The sequence below is a fragment of the Microchirus variegatus genome (genome assembly GCF_963457635.1).
Source record: "Microchirus variegatus genome assembly, chromosome: 5".
In the NCBI taxonomy this organism is placed as follows: Eukaryota; Metazoa; Chordata; class Actinopteri; order Pleuronectiformes; family Soleidae; genus Microchirus; species Microchirus variegatus.
The window spans coordinates 24,333,399-24,357,427 of record NC_139806.1 but is presented as its reverse complement, the minus strand read 5'-3'; the positions used below and the strand labels follow the sequence as shown (position 1 = coordinate 24,357,427).

At 40.3% G+C, this 24,029-nt stretch overlaps 3 protein-coding genes across 4 annotated transcripts; all 3 read right to left on the bottom strand.

Moving 5' to 3' along the window:
• Positions 1-1,186: 1,186 nt before the first annotated feature.
• On the bottom strand, positions 1,187-6,168 carry LOC310926916 (uncharacterized protein). 2 transcript variants are annotated; one of them, XM_083889127.1, is made up of 8 exons: positions 6,122-6,168; positions 5,486-5,659; positions 5,188-5,312; positions 4,918-5,018; positions 3,763-3,948; positions 2,914-2,988; positions 2,001-2,073; positions 1,187-1,916 (listed from the first exon to the last, which is right to left on the bottom strand). In XM_083889127.1, the coding sequence occupies exons 2-8, from the start codon at positions 5,652-5,654 to the stop codon at positions 1,785-1,787; spliced, it is 861 nt and encodes a 286-aa protein (XP_083745253.1). In that variant the 5' UTR covers positions 5,655-5,659; positions 6,122-6,168; the 3' UTR covers positions 1,187-1,784. The 2 variants fall into 2 exon arrangements, with proteins under 2 accessions (XP_083745253.1, XP_083745254.1); XM_083889128.1 differs by having other exon boundaries at positions 5,188-5,309.
• Positions 6,169-9,137: 2,969 nt separating this feature from the next.
• On the bottom strand, positions 9,138-13,186 carry LOC310927737 (transmembrane gamma-carboxyglutamic acid protein 3-like). The gene is made up of 4 exons (XM_083890117.1): positions 13,053-13,186; positions 12,875-12,897; positions 12,407-12,567; positions 9,138-10,466 (listed from the first exon to the last, which is right to left on the bottom strand). The coding sequence occupies exon 4, from the start codon at positions 10,464-10,466 to the stop codon at positions 9,915-9,917; it is 552 nt and encodes a 183-aa protein (XP_083746243.1). The 5' UTR covers positions 12,407-12,567; positions 12,875-12,897; positions 13,053-13,186; the 3' UTR covers positions 9,138-9,914.
• A 3,502-nt stretch (positions 13,187-16,688) lies between these two features.
• ripply1 (ripply transcriptional repressor 1) lies at positions 16,689-18,905 on the bottom strand (the record flags this gene model as incomplete). The annotated part of the gene is made up of 4 exons (XM_083890120.1): positions 18,785-18,905; positions 17,684-17,744; positions 17,478-17,551; positions 16,689-16,896 (listed from the first exon to the last, which is right to left on the bottom strand). Exons 1-4 carry the CDS (start codon positions 18,880-18,882, stop codon positions 16,689-16,691), a joined length of 441 nt encoding a protein of 146 aa, XP_083746246.1. The 5' UTR covers positions 18,883-18,905.
• Between the last annotated feature and the right edge of the window lie 5,124 nt (positions 18,906-24,029).

Below are 24,029 nucleotides of genomic sequence, written 5' to 3'. Positions count from 1 at the left end.
AGGGAAAAGCCCTTTTCCTTCTCTTCCATCACCTATAATGTGACTCATATCAGTGTGGACCTGTAGAAGTGGAGAATTTCAGGAGCTGTTTGTCTTTTATCGGACTTTTCAGTTATTAACAGCATCGTTTCAGTTTTTCAATAATGTGACAAATAGTTGGCACAAGGGGACTGATGCTGAAAATCAAAAATGTCCAATATCAGTGTCTGTATTGTGGTGATTTTTTTTTTTTAAGCCATTATATTTCCATATGTATGTTTCTATACATGCCGTTTAATGTTGCCATTGCTGTACAATCACAGTCCACAGAAAACAACATTCATCTCATAGTTTCTTGTACTATGGTATAAAGTCATTTAGTTTTCTCTCTCTCTCTCTTTCTCTGACCGACTCCAAAATAACCAAATGATTGTTATGATATAATATAAATGAGTTAAGTTAGTGTGAATTAATTCTTTTCTTAAATAAATAAATTAATGAAGAGACTGGTTGTTCCTTGTTTTGTGTCTTAATGAGCCCATATTGACTTCCTGGGAATGATAGAACTTATTTATCCTTATTAACCACTTAAAAACGGATCTACAAGGCATTGACTTGGGGTCTAAATGTGTAGGTTCAAACCCTTAAATGTATTCTTATTTATTTGAAACTTCAGATTCTGCTAAAACACAGAGGAAATAGTTTGTTACATCGATCTATTCTATGCTATATTTCTTTCATCATTCGACATTCAAGCAATAATTGGGGGGGACTTATTTTAGGTATCTTCCAACCGAGAAATAAGCCACTGCATCCAAACCGGTTTTCAAAGATCATCAGGGTCTCCTGCTCCAGGGATTAGTTTATTCCTAATTTTTGTACCTTTACTTAGTTGGTCAAAAAACTTACTTAATATTTGTTCATTTGCCCGCACTCCTCCTGCATTCATTCCACCTTGCAGCTTCTTTTGTTTGTTCCCTCTCCATCCTCAGCGCTCAGGTGCGACTGATTTATTAGTTAGTTCCCGGTCGGCCATTTTTATTTTATTTTCCATCCTTCTCGTTACAAATTCTAATCTCACTATTTTTAACATCAAGATTCTATGTTAACAGTCAAACGCTTCACCACACAAATGTATTATTTCAATATAGAGTCTACTTTTATTTTATAAACACACATTTACATACAATTCTGTAACTTTGGGAGAAAATAGTCTCTACTTAAGTGTCCACGCGAAACATCTCACACAAGATAGCGCTTTACTGCAGCCGATAAAAAGTGCATGGTCAGAAAATGTATATTATATATTGATTATAATACAAATCCATGTCACTGAATCCCTAATGTTCATTTTCAAACAGTGTGATCAAACCTGTAACAGTTCACCTTGAATAAATAATGTCAATAAATACAACTATACATTATTTTAGTGTCTGGAAGGAGCCGAGCAGAAACTCACTTTACACAGCTTCAGTGCATATTATTATTATTGTTATAGTTAAGTAACTGGACATGCATGTACGAGTGTGTAATGCTCATGTTGCACTTGAATATCCCTCACATCCAAGTGTGTTACGTAGCCTTCATTTAACTTAAAGTAAAGAAAAACTTGATGATCAATTTCATTGATTGAACACTACAAAAAATTGAAGTATAATTATTTTTATCTTCAATTCCTGCCAAATGCAAACCATTGCAGCTAAATGTGACAAACTGGACTGGTACTTTTCATGGCCAAATCACCAGGAGGAAGCGTTTTTTTTTTTACCTACTGACAGTGGCCAGAGCTACAGGAGGTTGTGTTGTTATCTGCGGATCCACAGCCAGGCGTTGAGCAGACACGCCGAGAACAACAAGGAGAAGAGGATGACTTCAGTGCTCCTGTGGTCAGAGTTGTGGCGCTCCAGCGCCGCCAACCTGCGACTCATTTTCACCACCTAATCAACGTAACAGAGTTAGACGGAGAGCAGGAGACAAGACACAGGAAGTGACGAACAATGAGGGGGGGAAACTGGGCCCACCTGTCTCCGCAGGATGATGAACTCAACAGCTGCGGTTCCTCCCTCCTCTTCTGGGCTCCAGGTGTCCATCGCCCTGGACACAAGACACAGAAACTCTCTGAGACTGAGCAAGACTTTCATATAAACTCATCACCTGGACACCAGTTTAGCCTGTGTGTGAGATTTGTTTTGATTTCACCTGCTGCTGTAGGTTAGAAAACATTAAATCATAAACAAAGACAACTCAAAGGATGATATCAAACCACGACAATCAGCAGGGAGAAAAAGATAGAAACCATTAACATCAACCGTAACTTAAGATGAGTGTGAGAGGGGAAAAGGGGGAGTCGTCAGAGTTCAGTCAGTGTTCAGTCAGTGTTCCCCAAACATAGAAATGATGATGTCAGGTGTCTTGTTTTGTCCAAAAATCCAACATTTTTCAGTTTGAATGATTTCTTTTTGTCACATGGAGCAATGAGTCCAGAAAAGCAAAAATCTCTAAGCTTGTTTTAATTAATAAAAATAATATATAGTATAAAATAGTTCATTTAGTAATGGATTAATCGAATAATGGTTGCATCCCTACAGGGAACTCAAGCTAATTAGTTAATCATCGTGATATATTATAATTAAAACAGTCATTTTATATAGCACCTTTCACACATATGGAATCACAAAAAAAGTCAGAGTTTAAAAAGTGGATATCTTATTCTGGTTTGAAGATTAACAGGACGTAAGAGTATACGAGACAGCCACAAGGGGGCGACACAACTGACTGCACAAGGAAAATCAGCCAATATCTGATGATTCCAATAGGAAACGTCGATGAACTTCCATTTATAAAGCCTCAACAACAACAGCACCAGCTGACCTGCTTCAAAAACAGCCTCAGATTCGTTAGTTTCACACACACACAATTCTTCCCCTCAGTCACCTTTTCTCCTCGTGTGCTGAAGCAGGAATCTCCGGTGTGACCCGTGCTGGTGGCGGCCTCTCTTGGCTGCTAAATCTCCTCATCCAACAGGACAGGAAAAAAACAAAGCGCAGTCTGAGCCCGAGAACCCCCGACAACGTGACGCACAAGCCAGGCGATTAGAGACGACGAGGACCGCGTGTTAGTCAGCAAAACAGATAATGACGTCAAGTTAAAGATGCTTCAGCTCTGGAAGCAGATTTTAGAAAGATCCACTGAGTTTAAAGCAAAGCAGTAACTTTATCTACATGAACTCCTGGCGTTGGTTAGTTCCTCTACCGCAGAAGCAGAGATGTTATGAGATAATCTGAGGATTCTCGCCCCGTCTCCCCAGCAGAGGTGAGGAATTTTAGCCAAAGCAAAGATGAAAAATGCGGAGACAACACATAAACAAACCTAAATAACAAACAAAAAGATGCGTAAACAGATTAAAGTATGAAGAGAGAACACACTCAGGAACAATAGTAACCTCTAAAATGTAATTTTAAGTGTATTCTATGTGTGGTTTTAGAGTCTAAAAACTGCAGACAAATTCTGCGATTGCAAGTTAATTTGAGACGCATAATGTTGTAAGCTAAGACGTTAAGTAAGCTGACTCCTTAAGGTTATGTATCTAATAAAGATATTAAGTGCTTTCTTTGTAAATTTGCAACAACCAAAGGAATAAAAAGGCTACAATGAGCCTGTGTGTGTTGGGAAAAGTAAGATAAAGGATTTCAGGATTTACTGCGATGAGCTAGTTGCTCGTTGTGGCCAAAAATGAGGGTAACTGTATCATCAGCCTGAGTGTTTCCCTTGGACAACTCACACCTGTATTTCTGCGTGACCGTCTGCAGGAGGCGCTGCGACACTTGTCGGCCCAGCTGCTTGGCAGCCTGCACAAAGGGGTATGACGACAGGGAGCTGAGAGGGGAGGCAGGGAAAGACTGAGCCGGGGTCTGAGGGCTGGTGGTGGTCTGAGCGATGTGCTGACGTACGTGACGACCCGAACCTCGACTACAGCCGAGAGAGAGATGAGGGGAGGACGGAGGGGAGGAGGAGGAGAAGGAGAACATCAACTCAGAGGCAAAGTCAAGGATTGAGTCAGAAAGGAGAAGAACAACACGGACCAGAGGGACTGAGGGACTATTTGGGAGAGACACGATCATTTCATTCAGTGACCCAAGATTTTAAAATAAGGTTCAACATCAACAGCAGATCATCCAAAAGGAGTAATCTGTGTGCACCAAAGTAATCAAGTAAGATTAGTGTTGTTAAATAACTGGTGACTAAAGTTAAGCACTTTTTTCTTGTATTATTTGATCTTTAAACAGTTATATTTTCTCAGATGAAGGACTACGGCATCAATCACCAGCATCGGCATCGAACACAGAAAAACCCGTATAAGTCGACCTCTAATAACATTTTATGGGAGGAATAGTTTCAAGGATACAAGAATTGATCAAACAAGACACAAACATTAAAGAGGTCAATATCATCACTCCCAAAAGAGCTGTGGCGTTAAAGGGCCACTTCAAAAACTTTTAACATGAATATCAGCCTTTTTTGGTCATTCTGGAAAATACCTGTCTTACTAAGCGAGGAGCAACTAAATCCAAGGAGGTTGCTGTAGAGTTTTTTTAAGATTAAGATTAAGATTAAGAACCCTTTAAGTCCCGCAAGGGGAAATTCAATTCTACAGTGAGTTAGTGAACACACACAGCACACAGTGAGGTGTAGAACATGTAACCCAGCGCAGTGAGCTGCCATGCCAGTGAGCGGCGCTCGGGGAGCAGTGAGGGGGTTAGGTGCCTTGCTCAACAGCACTTCAGCTGCGGACTGGTCGGGGATTGAACCGGCTACCTTCCGGTCTCGAGCTCGAAGCCCTAACCACTAAGCCACAGCAGCCCCCTGAGTTGCATTGTGGGACGTGAAAATTACATCAAATAGCCGCCCTGTTGCCACGACTAAAAGTCCAGTACTTACGAGCTTGATGGGTGTCTTGTCAGTGCCTGTTTCTTGTGGGTCGGTGTGGCAGGCGGCGTCCTGCCAAAGCTTTGGTCACTGTACGATCGGCGTATGGGACTCTGTCATACAGGAAAAGACGTGTCAGGCATATCAGGCTCCTTCACTTGTGACACATCTTCAGTGGTCTGACAGAAGCAACGCACGGTCCGTAAAAACACATCTCAAAAGCGAAACATTTAAAATGTAGATTACAATCATTGCAGAGGAATTCTCGTCACGCTGAGCTACCTGCAGTGCTTCTTTGTAGAAAACTTCTCCGGACGGACACTCCCAGCACGGTTCTAGACCCACGGGACCGCAGATCATCGGCTTGGACGGGCCGAACAGAGGCCTGGGGCTCATATCAGGAGCTTCTTTGGATGTTTTCATTTTGGAGAAACATTATCAGGAATGAAATTGAGAGAAATTATTCCCACCCAGTTCGGTAAGAAATCAGATATAGGGAACATATGATAATTATGCATCACGACCTGCAGTATACGTGCATTTCACACACATTTGCTCAGTATTTTTAAAGTATTTATACCTGTGTATGTCAGCCTTTCAGGGACCTGCATGGTGTAAACTGGCGGCGGCTGCACTCCTTCCTCCCTCTGCCACTGCTGCGTCGGGCCGACGCTCAGGCGATCAGGAACACGCATGTTTTTATTGATGACCTCCATGAAGATTGGATCACAACTCAGGTCTTGGGACATTTCTCCTAGTAGAAGTACAAAGTGCATTAAATGTGAAAACACATCATGTGATAAACAATTACAATATCATAAAATCGAAATAAAGAGACATAAGAGAGTTTATAGAGGTGTTACATTGAAGGCCCCCCCAAAACAAATTCAGTAGTGGGCCGCATAACGACTTGGGCCGGCCCTGGCCACAGGAGCATTTTGTCCCGGGGCTCCCACACTCCCTTGAAACGCCACTGGTTCTTGTTTTGTAGTCTCGTACACATTTTAAATACAGTCTGCGACAAACAGCACCTGTTTCACGTCAATGTCAAAGAGCAAATGATGTCAAACGGCTAACAACACGAACGTTGACAGCAACAGGTTGTCGCGACAGTTCACAGTTTCCGGTCATAGGAAACTGTGAATTGGCGACACGAGGCGTTTGTTGTCCTTTACTTTACGAAAGTCATGTGTAAAGTGTAACAAAATAAACAGACCTTATTACACAAAGTTCTCTTTCTTCTTCTTCTTCTTCTGCGTTCTCTCTTCTTCTGCCTTGTCCTCTTCTTGAAAGTGTTATTTACGGTTGGCAACGGTGTAGTGCGTTATATCGCCGCTGAGTGGTGAGGAGTATGAACTGCGGCCTACATTATCATACAGTCCGACTCTGGACAGAAGATAAATTTGAGCTTCTAAATTGGACAAATTGTTTAGACATTTTAAATTATTATGTTTTACATCATATAAGAGGATAAGAGCCATAAAAAACAAAAATAAATAAATGAATAAAACTATTATGGCTTTTTATTTTTTTAGTTTCCAAAAACAATTTCATGTGGCCCTAATCCTCTTGCCTTTTAAAATTCAAACTTAATTTTTCTCATGTCTCATGTTTTGTTTTCTAGTTCTTGCCCCTTGTATACAAAACTAAATGATGCACTACTGCCACCTTGTGGCGTGTTTCAACTCCTACACCTACAGCAAAAAATAAGTGCAACAATAATCTTCATGTTACTCATTGTTTACATTATCACAAAGCAAAGCAGCCATGCACTGTATGCAACAAATTGATTTATCACAATTGATTCTGGGACAAAAACACATGTGCATGTATTTTTGGGAAAGAAGTCACTTTTATATGAAACATACATGATTAAATAAGTCATCAGTCATTTTTCCCCAACAGTGTTTTTCTTCCTGGGAAGTGATCAAACAAAAGCCTGTGTGAAACAGCTGCAGGCTGTAAGAGAGGCAGTGAACAACTTTAGCACAGGATACAAAATTAAGCCACTGGTGTACAAAGTGCACCTTACCAAGTTGTAGTGAGGTAAAAGTCCACTCATATATGCAACAAATCTATCACCAAAAACTCACTCTGCAAAACAGAAATATAAACCTGACTACCAGACCCTTTGGTCAGGTCACATGTCTTATACTGTACAATTGTTCAGGCCTGGTCAGGTCCAGATATGATTTAGAGATATCAGCTGGCACCAAAGCTGAACTGGAAACATACATGAGATAATCTTATCCTCTAATTTAGCAATTTTGGTAAAACTTCTTTAAATACACTATCTTGTTTTACATTCGATATGTGTGCACAGTATATATGAATATGATGGGAAGTCGTGTGTGTTGATGTGGCAGATGCTGACCATGGATTTTGGGACCATGGATACTGGGTTTTTCTCGCTTTCTAACTGAGAATTTCCAGCAGTTTGGTGCATGTCTGAAAGCAGCTATAGCGTTTTCCACACACTGGTTCCCATCATCAAGTTACATCATCACTTTATACAGTTTAAAGACAAAATGTGAAGAATTTGCATCAAAAAAGCGTGGAAAAAAATTCACAAAAAACACAATTTGAACATGAAAACGGCTTTTACATATAAAAATCATACATTATTTAAAATCATCTAGACCTTTCAGGGAGCTGATTCTTAAATAGTCATCATCAGTGACCCATATTTACTCTATCGGGTTTAAGCTCGTCTTCTGAATCAGTCTCCTTGAAGGCAACAACACTCAAAGAAACTCGAGCACACTCACATTTGCTGACCGTCTTTAACACGTTGACACTTGGCAATAACATCTGTAAACATTAAAAGAGTCCTTCAAACGACTAAAAAGCTGAACATTTGATTATTTTTTTAACCGTCAGCGTGAAGGTCACATCTCCAGTGATGCTACACTGTCTCCAACCTTGCTTCGGTTGTTTCCGGTCTCGACACGACACACAACCACAGTGTCACAGTAACTGCACCATTTAAAACGTAACACAGTTACTAATCACAGTTGTGTTTTCAAAGCAAAACAATGACATTCACCGATCGCCTCGTCCTGCAAACAGGAACACAGGCGCTTCACGGTCGAGTGTAGCATGCTTATCGTGAACGTACATAAAGATGTTTATGTATAAAGTACATGCATTCAAATACTGAGTTGATATATTAATCGTACGGAGCAGAGTGTCTGCTTAAAATCAAACAACCTCTGCTACACACACATAATATTGATTGTGCACATGTGAATAATGTGTATTTGTGAAGCTTGTGGCAGTGTGTACTGTATGTTTTCTTCAAGAAACAGGACGGCTAAATCCTTTTTGTCACTGTATCAAACTGTGGTCTAGGTCCAAGCGTGTTCTTATACTGATTATTTTATCATTAACAACACTCCAAAACCCAAATATTAAAATTACAATACAAAACAATGAAAAGCATCAAATCGGCACAGCAGGGGCAGATATTTGGTAATTTTGCAGCTTCATCACTAATTGGTAATATGATTATTAAAGCTAAAGGCTATTTTTTTAATTTACTTAAATAGATTAACCAAAATAAATACAAAGGAATAGGGAGGCTGGTCTGTGGCAAGAAAACGTGTCTCTAGTTTAAACGTATTAATACAAAGGCCCTGTCTTAAACTGCAGGAAATAAGGCCTGTACAGAGTAGATATCAGTTTGGTCCACACAGATTTATATATAAAGTACTGAGACAAAGCACATTTGGCAATGAATAAACTCCCACCTGTTTGGCACAGCAGGGTAGCAGAAGTCATTACTAAGGAGATTCAGTCCACGCACGTTTTTACCCAAAGCAACAGAACCTGGTTCATCACCATGAGGCCACAGCAGATGAGCAAAGTGGACAGTCTAAACATGACGGGATTCACAGTGAGCGTGAAGCAGAAATACAGATATTTACTCTCAGAGACGGAGCTTTTCTACAAACACTGGAACAAACTACACAGTCAGTAGTTTAAGTATCAAAAATGTGAGCATAGTCTTGTTCATGGTCGAATGATAGGAGGTGAATTTAAAGCCCTGCTGGCTTTGCCTGGAAATCTGGATATAAACAACAATAAACAGCAAACAAAACAGGAAATGATCCATTTAACAACTTTGGCTTGACTCCAAAAACTCTCACTACTGACTATGTCCAGTCTGTAGAGTCACACACCAGCCTGGTCTCCGAGGAAAACTTTGCTGTTTTACGTTTCTGCAAAACATCTTTGTACATTCTGTACAGAAAAACAACATGTTAATTAAATATCGGGCTGGAAGATGTTTTGGCTTCCATCTTGGGAGCTGTTTAATGTTCATATATAGTCACTGATGTGCTGCAGCAAAATTAGGAGCAAAATAAATTGTACAAGTGTGTGATGTGACTGTAAACAAAATCCAGTGTGACTTAAGGTTGCTGTGTTTTCACTGAATGGAACGGTTCAGTATGGTACAGTTAGAGTACCCATCCTTTGGAGTACCAGAGTAAAATGGTACTGTACAGTCAGATGATCCGGGCGTCAGACTTTTCCTGTTCTTCTCACACAAACGTGACGTCCTGTTGAGGCAAAAATACCTGCTTGATGTCCTCCATTGTTGTCTGTTGCGTTGATGCTACGTATCTTGCTGACACGGCCATCAGGCACAGCCGACACCCCCCGCCTAGCATGAAAAGGTACTGTTTCAAGTCAAAACCCAAGCCTGACCCACGGCTTTACCATTCCAAACCAAACCGTACCGCCCGCATGACGTCACGCTACATATCTCGCTTGACGGAGCCATCAGGCACAGCCGGCACCCCCGTCCACCATGTTCTCAGTCAAAACACAAGCCTGACCCAGGGCTTTACCATTCCAAACCATTCTTTACCAAACCGTACCATGTTGGAAACACAGCACAGGAGTCAAACAAAAGTGTTTTATGGTGCTGAAAAACAACAAAAAACGTGGGTGTCACCAACCAGCAGCCAGAATTGGCCTCATCAGATGCATTATTTTGGCCGCTCTCATTTCTCTATGATTATCTCCTCATATTTGGGTGGAGGGTCACTGTATGAAGGTGCTGAGGTCTCATCGCCACTGCTCTCCAGATGTCCCGTCACCTCTTCATAAGATGGAGGTGGCGTGGCACCAGACAACCGAGAGGCCACCGACATGGAGGGGTCCTGGACATAGAGGCCCTGTGTGTTCTGCTGGTGAAGGCCTTGCGATTCCATCTGGGAACCTCCTCCTCTCTCTGCACCGCTCACCACTACAGTGGGATATGAGCTGGACTCGTGGTGCGAGCTTTCATTGTGCGAAGCCGTTTCCCGGTAAACAAGAATTCGCGGCAGGCTGCGCGTGCTGCGGTTGTTGGCTAAGTAGCGGTTTTGGGTGTAAGCGGGTCTTCGACGGGTGGCCTTCTGAAGCTGGCACCTCCAGAGCAGGAAGAGGCCGATAATGATGAGCAGGGCCACGGCCAGCAGAGGAACCACCATGAAGACTGTGTCAGCGCGCTCAGAGAAGCCCTCGTTGTTACTGCTCACTGTGTAGGCGCTGCGAGTTTTCCAAAACTCCATCTGGCAGGGGATCAAGACAGTTTTCAGTTTTTTGTCATAATATGATTTTTATCTCATATCTCACACACCATGAACTGTTGTTTTACCACACAGTTAAAAAAATTTTTCACATGACTGGCCTCCTGACCAGACTAGACACTCAGTGGCCCCTAGGTTATTTGAGACACCTGAGTTCAATGCTGACTTAGAGGTACTTACAGAAGATAACACTAAGAGGAAACAGAAATTAAGGCCCTGCAATGTTCAATGTTGTCTTTATAAGCTAAAAATTACAGCTGAAACGATTAATCGATTACGAAATTAATCGATTACGAAATTAATCGGCAACTATTTTGATAATCGATTAATCAGTCTGAAACTTTTTTCATGATTGAAACAAGATTTTGTTTCAGCTTCTTAAATGTGAATATTTTCTTAGTCTTTGCTCCACATAAAAAAGAAATCATTGAAACTGAATCATTTTGGTTTGTGGACATAAACAATACATTCGAGAACATCGTCAGTTCCAGGTTTGACAAACACTGATCAATGTTTTTTTTAACATTTTCTGACATTTTATGGACCAACCATTCATCGATTAATCGAGAAAATAATCGACAGATTAATCGATTGCGAAAATAATTGTTAGTTGCAGCTCTACCTACAACATCATCTTGCTGCAGATGGTGTCACTGTGCATCGTTCAACTATTCAGCGTACTTTACACAAGGAGATGCTGTATGGAAGAGTCATGCAGAAAAAGCAGAGTTGCTTGAGGTATGCTAAAGCACATTTGGACAAGCTAGCTTCATTTTGGAATAAGGTGCTGTGGACTGATGAAACTAAAATAGAGTTATTTGGGCAAAACAAAGGGCATTATGCATGGCATTTCACTTCTCAAATATCACTGTGTTTGTCTCCTATATGATATATTTAACTGACATTTCTTATTCAAAACAACCAATGATTTATAAAGGAACATCATGAAAATTTACAGTGGTTAAGTTAGGTTGCAATATCTATTATTAGATTACCAATTAAGTCCATCAGTAAAGCTCACGATCAAATTAACAAGGTATTGACAGAAGTCTGATTGTGATGATAACCTGCGTGAAATTAAATCATGTTAAACTCCCAAGCTTGACAGAGGAGGGAAAATCAATCACTATAATTTTCCTTATGGTTATAATGCAAATGTTGAGTTTAGTGATGATAAATCTCCTTTACTGTTGATACTTATCAGGCATCATGTTTCCTAACATGTATAATTATTCTCACATTATATTAATTCATACATATATTGTATCAGCTGTCTAATCTAGCCAATTTCCACTGGCAAAATTGGATAATAAAATACTCATCAAATACTGACACTGAGTTATTGTAAAGCTGTATTGTAAAACTTCTCTGTCCTGAACAGAAGACTGGAGAGAAAATGATTTCAATCTTAACTTCATATTTCTTTACTCCACAGCTTCTCAGCCACTATTTTCTAACATATAATGCGTTTGAATAGCAGAATCTCTGCATTCGCTTTAGTCCGTCTTTAACTTCACAGCCACCATAAAGTGAACCTATGTTCAATCTCAAAATTCACAACTCATGAACTCCTTTCCATTTGCGATGTCGTAAATAAGACACGAGGAAAGCATTCACATGCACATTTTGTAAACACAACTTAATTTGAAGGCACCAAAAATGTCAAATACCCAGGTGTAGCCCAAAGATGTTTACTTTAGTTTGGTTGAAAGACAGCGAGTCATCATTAGCCTTCTTTTGCCCTTGTCTACATGTAAATGTACTGGCTGTTGTAGGACTTTTATTACCACAGTTATCTCACTACATGAGGCAATATAGTGGCAATATAGCGCTACAGAGACCACTCTCTCTAGCCCAGCAGTCACTACACTGAAATCACACAACCATAAATAATGGAGGAGTGCTATAAAAATCTGGCTCACCGTTCTCTCTTTGTTCTCAAACACTTCATTGGCCTCTTCAAAGCTGCAGCTCTCCTCAACACACTCCCTCTCAATGTTGCCTTGTCTCAGCTCCTCCAGGTAGCCATTGGCTCGAGGGAAACGCTTCAGGACCGAGTGAGCATCCCTACCATCAAGGAACGCTGCAACAACAAGATCAGAAGTTCACACAAGCGCACAATGTCACTCAACAGTTTGAACTCTGTTTGAAATGGCATGTAAAGCAAGAAAACAGATGTTTATGAAGTAGGGTAGGGCATGAGAGTTAGTTAAAGTAATGCAGAGTTCACAGCTTGTTAAGCTCAAAGGAGTAGCTAAAGAGATGCATTCTAAGAGCCTGGTAAAGTAAGTCATCATTGTTTTTGCGGGATCTACAGCGTGTTGAGCTTAGAGGGGCAGCTACAAAATGCATTCAAGAAACCTCAGCAAACACACATGAAGTCCACTCACTAAGTTCCTGCTGCTGCTGCCACCTTTTGATAATAACCACAAATTACACAGTCATTTTTATATATATATATAAATACAAACTTTTTAATATATTTCTACTATAGAGTAATTGATTGATTTATTATGAACTATTGTGACCATGACCGAGCCATTGGTTGTGTGTTTTGTGCTCACCTACCTGCAGCCATGCTCCTGCCCTGTTATTCACACACTGACGAGGCACAGACCTGCAGGGATAAAACAGCACATTAGACTCAAGAAACTTCACACTGTATTCGGGAAGTTCACGGTATTTTATTATTTATAATCAATATTGTGATATTTTATGTGGCAAAATTATATCCCTTTTGAGACACCAAGAATTTTTTTTTTTTTGCATATCATTTTTTAACTGATGTTACAAATACATGTATTGTTTTTTTAGGCCAGTTCCCACAACGAGTAAGGAAGAGATCTCATCTGCCTAGGCAGGTTGGGGTGAATGGAAAAAACGGGATGATTGCTCTAATAATAATTTAAGACATTGCAATGATGAATGAATTATCAAAATAGTTGACAATTATTTTACTAATTGATTATTTGAGCAGCCCTATATTTGAGCCCCTGTCCCTCTGACCTTCTCTGCACGTCCCTGACCCGAATCAATCCACAACACCCCATGTTGTGGCGAAAGTACATTGAAAGTTCCAAAGCCACTGAAAGTCTTCAGCTGCAGTAAGTTTTCAATGGGTTTGCACATGTATTTCCCTTAAGTCCCTGTAAAGTCGTACATATCATACTTGCCTGTATAAAGGAGGCCTAATGTAAAATCAACAATAATAATGATAATAATATTAAAGCAAACAGAGCATCCATATCGGAATTGTATCGGTATCGGCAGATATCCAAATTCATGTATCGGATCGGATCGGCTCGGAAGTGAAAAAAAGTGGATTGGTGCACCCCTACACACAAGACGTTCTATCTGGTTCCATTTTGTAGTTCGGGATCTTCTGGCAATGATACGTTGAAGCAGGCGTGCTTCCCCATGGGCTGATGAGCCTTCCTCATCACCGGTCTGCGAATCTGCTATTGCTGGCTTCAAAGTGTCAGTAACAGCAAGGAGTGAACTCACTCACTGGCTTCCTAGCTTGTACAGGCTTGAGCAGTTGACTCTGGCATTCCTTGCTTCCAGGGCGTTGTTACCCGTTGCAATATAATCATTCTTCTTGGGTTGATCGTGTCCGCACCCAGATCCAAATCAATGTGAGATTTTTTGACTTGTTGTAGTGGCGAACGTACATTTAATTCCAAAGCAGTGAAAGTCTTCAGCTGTAGTCTTCTTGTGAAGGGTTTGCACATTTATTGCACATATCTCCAGATCCCTGTTTGTATCAAAGCCATCAAAGGTATCAAGTGTCCATGGTGCCTTGTATTTAAAGTACACATAACAACAAAGGCCACAAAGCCACGCATATTTAATCAGAGGCTTAAGGCCAACAGTTGACATTAACTACATTAGCTGTTCACCGATCACACTGTAACAAGTAATCCTGCACCAACCACAATTTAGCTTTTGTAAGAGAGAAGATGTGTCGTGTTGTTGTGCACATTTTGAGTCATTACAAATGGGTTAGGGAAGTTACAATAAATGTGTGGTGTGCTATAGTATTTGTTCCATTAACGTAAATGCAGTTCAGAGATTTACCAATAGCATAGTGTCCCATAAATCACATTTAGTTTAGGCTGTATTTTTTTTTCTAGGTCAAGGTTTTCCAATCTAATTTTAACAAGTGGGGTAATTCGTGTGTAATGCAGTTTGTGAGTTTGCCCTCTTTCAATATGACACGCTCTGATTCCTCCATCTGTGTCAAATGTCCACATGAATATACCGAATATAATGACTACATGCTACATGTGTCCTTCAGTGTTGAGACATTATTCACCAAATATAAAAATACCCCCAGGAACAACATAGGCTTCTATAAATATAGATGGAGAGGGTGGGGGTTGGTTTCCATAGCAACTGAGACAAAGATAGGGGAGGCTCTGAATTCAGAATAGCCTGAATAATTAGGATACAGGGGGACAACTGTTTTACACCGGATGTCAAATAGCCCTATTTTAAAAAAAATATTTGACTCACGCGCGCACGCGCACACACGAAACATTTTCTTCAACTGTAAAACAACATACTGTACATTTATTCCGTCGATAAACATGTATCTGTGAGCACAAAACCGGCGCTTTAATGGACTAATAGAGACAGAGGGCTTCCTTGACATGCCAACACCGTATGACTGCTTTTATAACTGCTTGTGAAAAATTCATTGTCACGACCGTGACGAGCCTCTTAAGTGACAAAAATCGCCATTTTGTAAACGGCAGCATTTAAAAAACAGGTACGTCTATTTGTTCAATGAAGAGATATATTCAAAAAAATTTTTTATAAATCTTCCTTACCTTCATTCCGTTTGATAAAGGCCTTTCCTTTTCCATCGTGGACTCCAGGGAACTCCCACACTAGTCACTGCCCACTGTGCGTGATTCATGCGCCCGCCAGCCAATAGGAGACGAGGAATCCCTACGACTGACCAATCACAGCCGTCATGAATGTGGACATGCTGTGAAGAAGGGCGGGACTTAAGTAGATGATAAAAAAAATTAAAGAAAACAGAAAACTATAAGCAGAGAAAAACGACAGAGGTGAAGGAGTGGCACGTGCAGCAAGTCATCCTTAAAGGGGCCCAACAACCTGCTGTAGTGTCATTTTATCATTTTATGTTTGTTTATTTGTTTTCCTTTTCTGGCACAAACACTGACCCAGTTCTCATGAGGAAGAAACTAATTTCTGAGCAACTGGTTAAGTTTAGGTTAAGGTTGTTAACATTACAAAAATTTCATTTTAATACTCATAAACATGAATCAAACATTGTATTTGTTTAAAATAAAAATGTCATTTTGAATAGCTTGTATGCATGATTATCACGGAATTGACCAAAATTGTTGATATACCATTGGTATCGACTGCTCTGCTACACGACACTACTCAGCCTGCCTTACACATTTTAAATAAAAACAAATATATGAACCTGTGTATTAATTAAAGAACTTAGTGTTATAGGGTACACAAATAGGGTACATGTATACATGGCACTAGGCACAGTTTAATTTATAAAAAAAACTATTTTATACAATATTTATACAGGGTATAAATACTGCTCCATCTTTGGGAGTAAAACCTGGTCCTAAATTAAATATTTCTTATATTAGAGTTATTGATTAAGGTTATAAAGGTGCACGGACTAGTTATGGTTAAAGTTAAGGATAAGACTTTGATTCGGCTTTTTAAGTTATTTTGTGCAAATACAGAAGCATAATTAAGTCCCCAAAAAAGTTTTTTATTTTTGTATACAATCTCAGTTTGGGCAAAGTTTACACAGATACACATAATATAAAAATAAATCAAAAATAAATTTCTTTATGTACAGGTTATGCACTATATACATTATAAGTTAGAAATGAGTGTGGATTACATTCTTTCTATACACATACACACACTGGCAAAGATCCGACCCTGAGATTGACTGTAAACATAACAAGTCTCCCAAATGTGGGAGCACATGAAGCCTGGCTTTCCTTTCTCACCAAACACATTGCATTGCAGATACTGCAAACCACTTCACTAATTGTGTGCAGTAACACACAGAAAATAAACTCAGCAGAGTTTGGCCTACGCTCACTCATCTGACATTTGCTTGTTAGTTTGTGTAAACAAAACAAATCTCTACAGTTCTTTCCCATTTGAAGACAGAGATGCTATCATCAGTCACTTTTAGTTGTAGGAGGTGAAATGTGACTGCTGTTTGTGGCACTCTTCATCGTCAGAGTCGCCCCCTTCTTCCCAGTCCTCTTCGTCATCATCATCCTCACAGTCAGACTCGTCATAAAAGCTAATGGTTGCCTGAACGGGGAAGTTCCTCAGTAAAGCCTCTCCGTCACTGTACAGATAGTCAAATGACTTGGTTCTGGGCCAGAAGAGTCTGTTTGGAAGACAGAAAAGAGCTCATGTTAACATAACCACAGATAACTATGAAAACACATGAAACACTTTTGAACTAAAATGAAATAACAAGAACTATCTTAAGCCTCATTTCCACCCATAATGGTGAAGTGCAGTTCAGTACACCGTGGTGTGGTTTTTGAATGGAACACCCTGATCTGGTTTGCCTTTTCCATCGCAGATTCCGTGGGTCAGATGGCGATAGCGACATAAAAAATGGCGTCACACTCCACGCAAAACAAAGAAGACGCCCAGCATTTCATGTTCTCTCTTCTTGGTATTCGGCTGTTTATCACAACATGACTTGTGCTTTGTGTGTTGGAATGGAAAAACAATGTTTTTCCCCTCTACTGTTGCACAAAAGATACGATTCTCTGTTGGTGCCCCATCAAAAGTGTTCCAAAATTGGGGACGGTAAAGATCAGTTAGTTTGGTATTTTTTCAAAAATCTGACGATGGAAACGTAAATAATTGCAGAGCTGCTCGGGTGGAAATGGGGCTCTGGATAGAAAACCTGGCATGCATAGAAGAATGAACATATGTAGAAAAAGAGATCCTGACCTGACGGGATGCTGGAAGGACTGAGATTTCCCACTCATCATCGAGTAACCTGGCACTGTGGGTCTGGAGTAAGGCTGAGGAGAGAGACAAAGATTGTGAGTACAAAATGTCATGTTAATACCTGTGCTTTTCCTAATGCAACTCATCAAAAAGTACTATAGTGAGTTCAAATCACAGCTCTAAATTTAAAGAGTGTTGGAACTTACACAGGACAGTTTGCTCCTGCTCCTGCTGCTGGATAACCATGGTCTCCACAGTGAGGTCTGACTAAAGAGAAAGAGAGGAAATGTGATCAGAACAATCAACAAGAAACAATGTATGCAAAGCAGAGGATTGTTTGGGAGCCCCTGAAAACGGAGTATTGAGCACCGACTACTGTAAGCCTCCTGTATGAGGAAAGAGAAGATGGATGCGGTGATGCATTATTTTGACTACAATAAAAAAAACCTGATGGGATAATTTTCTGAAATTGTCCAGAACAGCTTTGTGAGAATGCAAATGTCTGCCAAACGTCTGTCTGGACTCCAGCCAACAACCTTAATCAGTCAAATTTCTGGATTTTGGACAATGTCCTGCTGTTGTGAACCCGTCTGACCCGTCCAATTTCCAGTTGTGTTCATCATATGTGAATGGAAAAACGTTTTTCCCACATGAACTCCAGGAAACTGTCCATGGAAAGACAACTTTAGAGATACATTCCAACTAGGAAAAAAATATGGGCTTTGGCGTGGGGATTGGTGGAGTTTGATGTGTTCTCTCCCCTCAGAACCAGTTTGCCTCATGCCCAAAATGTCCACGTCGCTATGAAGTTCTCTACTGTCGCTACATGACAGTGTCCCAAACAGATCATATTCATACAGAATACTCAGTAATAGTAAGCAATGCTGTGCTATAAAAGATGTCCCTGTATATGTATACACAGTCATGTGAGAATGTGAAAATTATATACTATGGGTGCCTGCCCCACTGGTGTGCAGTAGGTGCCCCTTTTAATGTCCACCCCTGCCCTTCTAAATGTCTGTGCATGCCCCTGCTACCTGAGGTCAAATTGAACTTTGGATTAAAATATGAATTAAACCAGTTACACACCAAAACTAATATCTGGAGTTCAGTTCACAGCAGTATTCGTGAAACTATGTCAACAGCTACTGTCGCCTAGCAACCATTTGGTTTAGCTAGGTAGCCGTTTAGGCTAGTCATTCTTCCACAGCATTAAAGAGCCGTGTTAAACCGGTAAAAAGAACCACACAAAATAATTATAATAATTAAAAGTTAACTGTGTCCAGTCAGAGTCCAAAGGGACTTACCTGTTGTTAGTGTCCGAGCTGCTGCTCACTGTCTGCGGCCGCGACCGCGACACTGCGCCGAGAGTCGCCGGGTGGACGAGCACGCACGCGGAAGTCATTCTCTTAGCACAAAAAACGGGCAAAATAGTGTTTAAATGTGTTGAGTATTGCAGTCCTCGCGTGTGGAAGAAGCGTAGATTTGTTCCGTCTCACGCTGGACTGCGGCTGTGGAAGAGTCTGTGTCCGGTGGTGGAGATAGAGTGTGTGGTGATGATGGCGGAGTGAGGGGTTTATAAAGCCGAGGTGGTCGCTCACAGAGGGGGGGCGAGTCTGCTGCAACCAGAGGGGGAGGAGGGCGAAGAGGAGGAGGAGCAGACCCCCCTCAAGCCCCGGGTCTATGTACTGATACATGACAAATGATTTTAATGAAGAAACATGTGAGTGAATGGGAGTCGTAAGTTAATGTCATCCTTTAAAGACACCGTAGATAAAAGCCGTTTTCAAACACAATTACATAAACGACAAAAAAGAAAAAAGAAATAAATCATCAATTGTTTAAAGAGTGCATGAAAGCAATGAACAGAATCAAGATGAGTAAAAAGGTTTAAACATCTAAATTAAAAATGTATATAATAGATATGTGTGCTTAATGTAATTTAATTAAATATGTCGTTTTTGGAGTCCACAAATAAAATTCTTTGACAGAAGGAATTCGTGTTTGCGCAGGTAAATTCCTCTTATTTGGCCCATTATCTGGCCCATTTGTGCCTTTTGCGCCCATGTGTGACTCTGAGCGCTCAGCGGGCGTCACGTGGCCCCTGCTGGCCCCTGACAGCTCTGTGTGACCCGCATGAGAAGAGCCATTAGAGGCCATTAGAGCAGGCGTCCAGTGACGATTCTCACACCCGCCATAATGGGCTGCACACGCACGTTAGCGATGATGCCAGTCAAGGCTGATCATGTCCTGAAAATAATAAACTTGATAAATGATTGTATTTCATGAATAAAGAAAGAAAAAGTGTGTTTATGACTTTTAAGAATGAGAATCAGCATTCAGTCCTCACCTACTTAATAATGCTTACAACCACGGTTCTCAAACTATGGTACCAGGGGCACGGAATTTTTTTCAAATGAATAAAATAGAACCATTGAAAGAATGCAAAACAATTAATATTAATCTAAATGTTTGTGAAAAATGTGTAAAAGGTTGAAAAAGTAAAATGGCGGAGCTCCATGGGGTATGTGTGTGGTGCTTATTGTATCCGATTTTGGGCCCCCTTGAGCGGATAGGTGTTGGTGGGTGTCCCCGGTCTGGAGGTCCAAAAAAATCAAAACAACGGAAAACAGTTAATATTAATCTAAATAGTGTGTTTAATGTGTTTAGGGGTGAATTTAGTACAAAATAAATTGGAAAAAAAGTCCTTCAGTGGGTTTCACTATAAAAAACAGCTTCCTTTGGTATTTGAAGGGAAAATCAGAAATATTGTTCTAACCTACAGGGTATGTGATCGGAGTGGAGCTGAGGAATTTTGACCAGAGTGCATAGAAAATAAAGAAAATAACACAAATAAATAAATGAAATAATAATAATTAGAGTCACGTTATCTCTCGCTCCATCTTAATCTAAGCAAATTGTCTTATTGGGAATAAATCTGCCTCCTGTGAAAAGTCTGTAGCTGATTTTGCTCTTTGCCTATTTACACCAGTGTCGGCAAACATCAGGATTTAGCATTTAGTCCTCATTTACAAAACTTATATTTTCTACCTTCCAGGACCTTTCCTGAGTTTCGGGTTATGATATGAAATGTGGTTTGGGTTCATGTTGTCCAAATGAATTCAAGTCCACATAGAGTCCTCGAATGGATAGAATTACACACACACACACACACACACACACACACACACACACACACACACACACACACACACACACACACACACACACACACAAACACAAACCTGTGTGTCACTCATGTGCAGCTTCTTGTATAAACAGCACAGCACCGCAGGGTGGTGAGAAATCTCAAGCCCCCAGGTTGTCTGTCAAAACAGTGAGGAGAAAAGTTAGACACCATCTGTGAGCGAGGCAGCAGGAGGCAGCAGTAAACTAATTAACAAGAGAAAATTAGATTGAGATTAGAAAAACACACAGACACACTCGCAGCACATGTGCCACAAACTCTGGATATCCCTGTATGGGTATGAAACTCACACAGCTGTTTGTGATTTAACTCCTCTTCAGCTCACACTCACTGTTGTCTGTCTCATCCACCTTTTAATAAGTTTTTGTATTCTCCACCACTTTGAATACAGTCATTTTCACAACCCTGTGAAACCCTTTAACAGGACATCAGTAATTAGCACATAGCAGTGCCCTTTCTGTGCATATTTGAAATTATTATTAGAGTTCTCATAGTTCAACATTTTGTATCCTTTACTTACGTATTGTTGTACAGCCCAACAAAATAAATTATAAAAAAGAAAGAAAAATGGTGCTTTTCCACTACGGCTCGACTCAGCACAGTGCTTTTCCATCAGCAATAGTACCTGGTACTTTACATGCAGGAAGTACTGAACAAATCCTTTTAATTAATCGATTCTAATGATTCAGTACACTGAAAACAACTGCTTTTTGAGGTTTAACATGTTGAGGAGGTGCTGGAGTAATGGAAAACCATACTGAGCCCAGCCAAAGCGAGGCGAGCCGTGCCTGGGGGCTGTTAGTGGAAAAGCACCAAAAGTGTCACTGTTGTCCTTAGGGCCCCGGAAATGACTGATCTGCTTTCAGACCTGTGCTGAATTCAGGGCATTTTTCTGGAATTGCACATGTGAGAACAATCTTGCTGCATTTGTCATATGTGAACAGCTCAGAATAAGAATTGTCTTAATTGGCCAACTATTGGTTAAAAACAATTAAGTTTACTCTGGGTTTTGTTGTACGTAACCAGTGAGGTCTCACACTCATTCCATTCTCATCTGGAGTTGGAGGTCAGAACAGGAAGTGACATCACCTCCGAGTTGACCTTGTATCTCAAATACACACAGGCTAGATGTTTGTAATACCAGTCGATAATGGCGCCCAACACAGGGCGCTATTTTGCACACACAACATGTCACTACTATGAGTTTCACTGATTTAGTGTGAAACAAAACATGTGACAGACCTGCATTGTGTCAAGTAAGAGAAGCCAGGGCCAGACCTAACTCCTTATGTAGTCTCGTCATATTCAGTGCAATTTCTAACAAAATGTGCATTAAAGAAACAAAAAAACAGCACTGCACTCACCCTGGACACTCTTTGTTCAAACTACCTGTGAGTATAATGCCAATAAAAGCTCATTCATTTATTAATTCATTCATTAACAAATGAAATAAAAAGAGTATGTTTACATATGACAAGAAAAACATTATAAAATATATGAATAAGGAAGTTACAGCAGAAAACTTAAGGCATGAAGACATCACGTACCTCTTCCCTGGTGAATCACAGTGGAAAAGGACAGAGATGGTGCAGGGGACACAAACACAGGAGCAGCCACTAAATTAGACAATAGGGAAACAAACAGATAGAAACAATGGGGAGCAAAAAATACATTCTCAGTAATCGATGATGCTGAACAAGGTTGCACTAAAAGCAATTTCATTGTACTGGACAGTATCGTGCTAGAATATTGAATCATACACATAAAAATGAGAACGTAATGCAAGAACAGCACATTTGAATGTATTAGTATTTTTTTTCATAAGAATACGTGTTGAACATTTGCACCATCACAGGGAAATGAATGGGTCTAAAAAGACAACTCTAAAGTCCAGTGTCCAATTTGAGTGTGACCTACATGTCTTTCAACTTTTCAAGCTATCTGCGTCGGTGTCTGCACATGTGTTATGTTCGTCTTCTTCCTCCTGTTGTCTGCACCAAATTGGACACCAGCAAAAGTTTGTCCAATCATCCAAATGTTCTCTCCACAGCACAGGCCTGGAGAGAAAAAAACAAGGACTGGTGAAGTGTTTACCCTTCCCTGTGTACTGTGTGTGTGTGTGTGAGTGAGGGGGGTCACAGTAGTTCACCCCCACTGTTTGAACATTTGCTGACCGCAGAGACAGAGCCTGCTCCCCTCTGCTGAGCGAGGAATGCTGCTTATCAGTGACCAACTGCTCATTTGTTGTCTCTCTTTTGCTTCAGTGAGGTAACAGTTAATCTGATAAAACAAATACAGATAGTATAGTCAAACTTTAAAGAAAGAAAACAAAAAACAAAAGGGGTTACTATCAGTCTACTCATAAAACATTTATTGGCTACTGCCCATAAAAAATATAGACATCGTGTGTTAGTGGGATCTTTGTAAAATTAAGTGTTTTAAGTGTCATTTAGTCAGTATTTTTTTTTTCAGCAAATGGGGAGATGAATTACAAAATTTGATTAAAAGAAAAAGAGCTTTTCTTCACAAAAGAACAAAGCAGATTTCACAGCTTTTATTCTAAAAAGAAGAAAGTAGTAACATCCAGTGGCCAATTTAAGTTATTTTTTCAAACCAATACATCTCTTAAATTTGCCATTTTTATACAATGTTAAATAGTTTAGATTAGAAGAAAAAAGGTTTGTAGAAAAAAACAGGTTTCTCTGATGAAGATGTGATATTTTGGCCTTTTACTACGCTGTGTCAGTTTGCTGAAATTGACAGGGATCAGAACTGTGTGTAAAATGGGCCGAATGTGGAGAGATAAATTCAACATCAGATAATGATGTTTGTGTATAGTTGAACTGATTTTAGGATCTCAAAACATCTGCTTTTCTGTATTGCAGAGCTGAGCTATACCAGATGAAAATACCCTTTGTGTTTAAAGCAAAAAAAAAGCTAGTGACCAGAGGGTCACTGGCTCAAATCCCAGGACGGAATTCTACCTTTTAGGACGTGTTTGGCATAAACACTGACCTTGTCAGAACCAGTAGTCCTCATTGAGACCAAAACCTGGCTCTAAATTTAGGGGCTAATATTTAAATTGTGTTTGTGTATTATATGGTTAGGCTTTACAAATGAATGGAGGTCAATGCAGTGTTCTGTGTTTGTATGAGTTGACTCACTGTGGGAGGGCGCCCTCGTGTGGATAATGGCAATATGAGGCGATGAAGTCGGTTTCTTTTTTCCTTTCCTTTTTTTTACGACAGTTCAGATCAGAACACGGCACACGATGCCGGTGTGTTTGCGGACCTCTGCACGCGCCCTTTCACTTCTGAAGTTTCTCCGCAGTCGCAGTCGCCCGG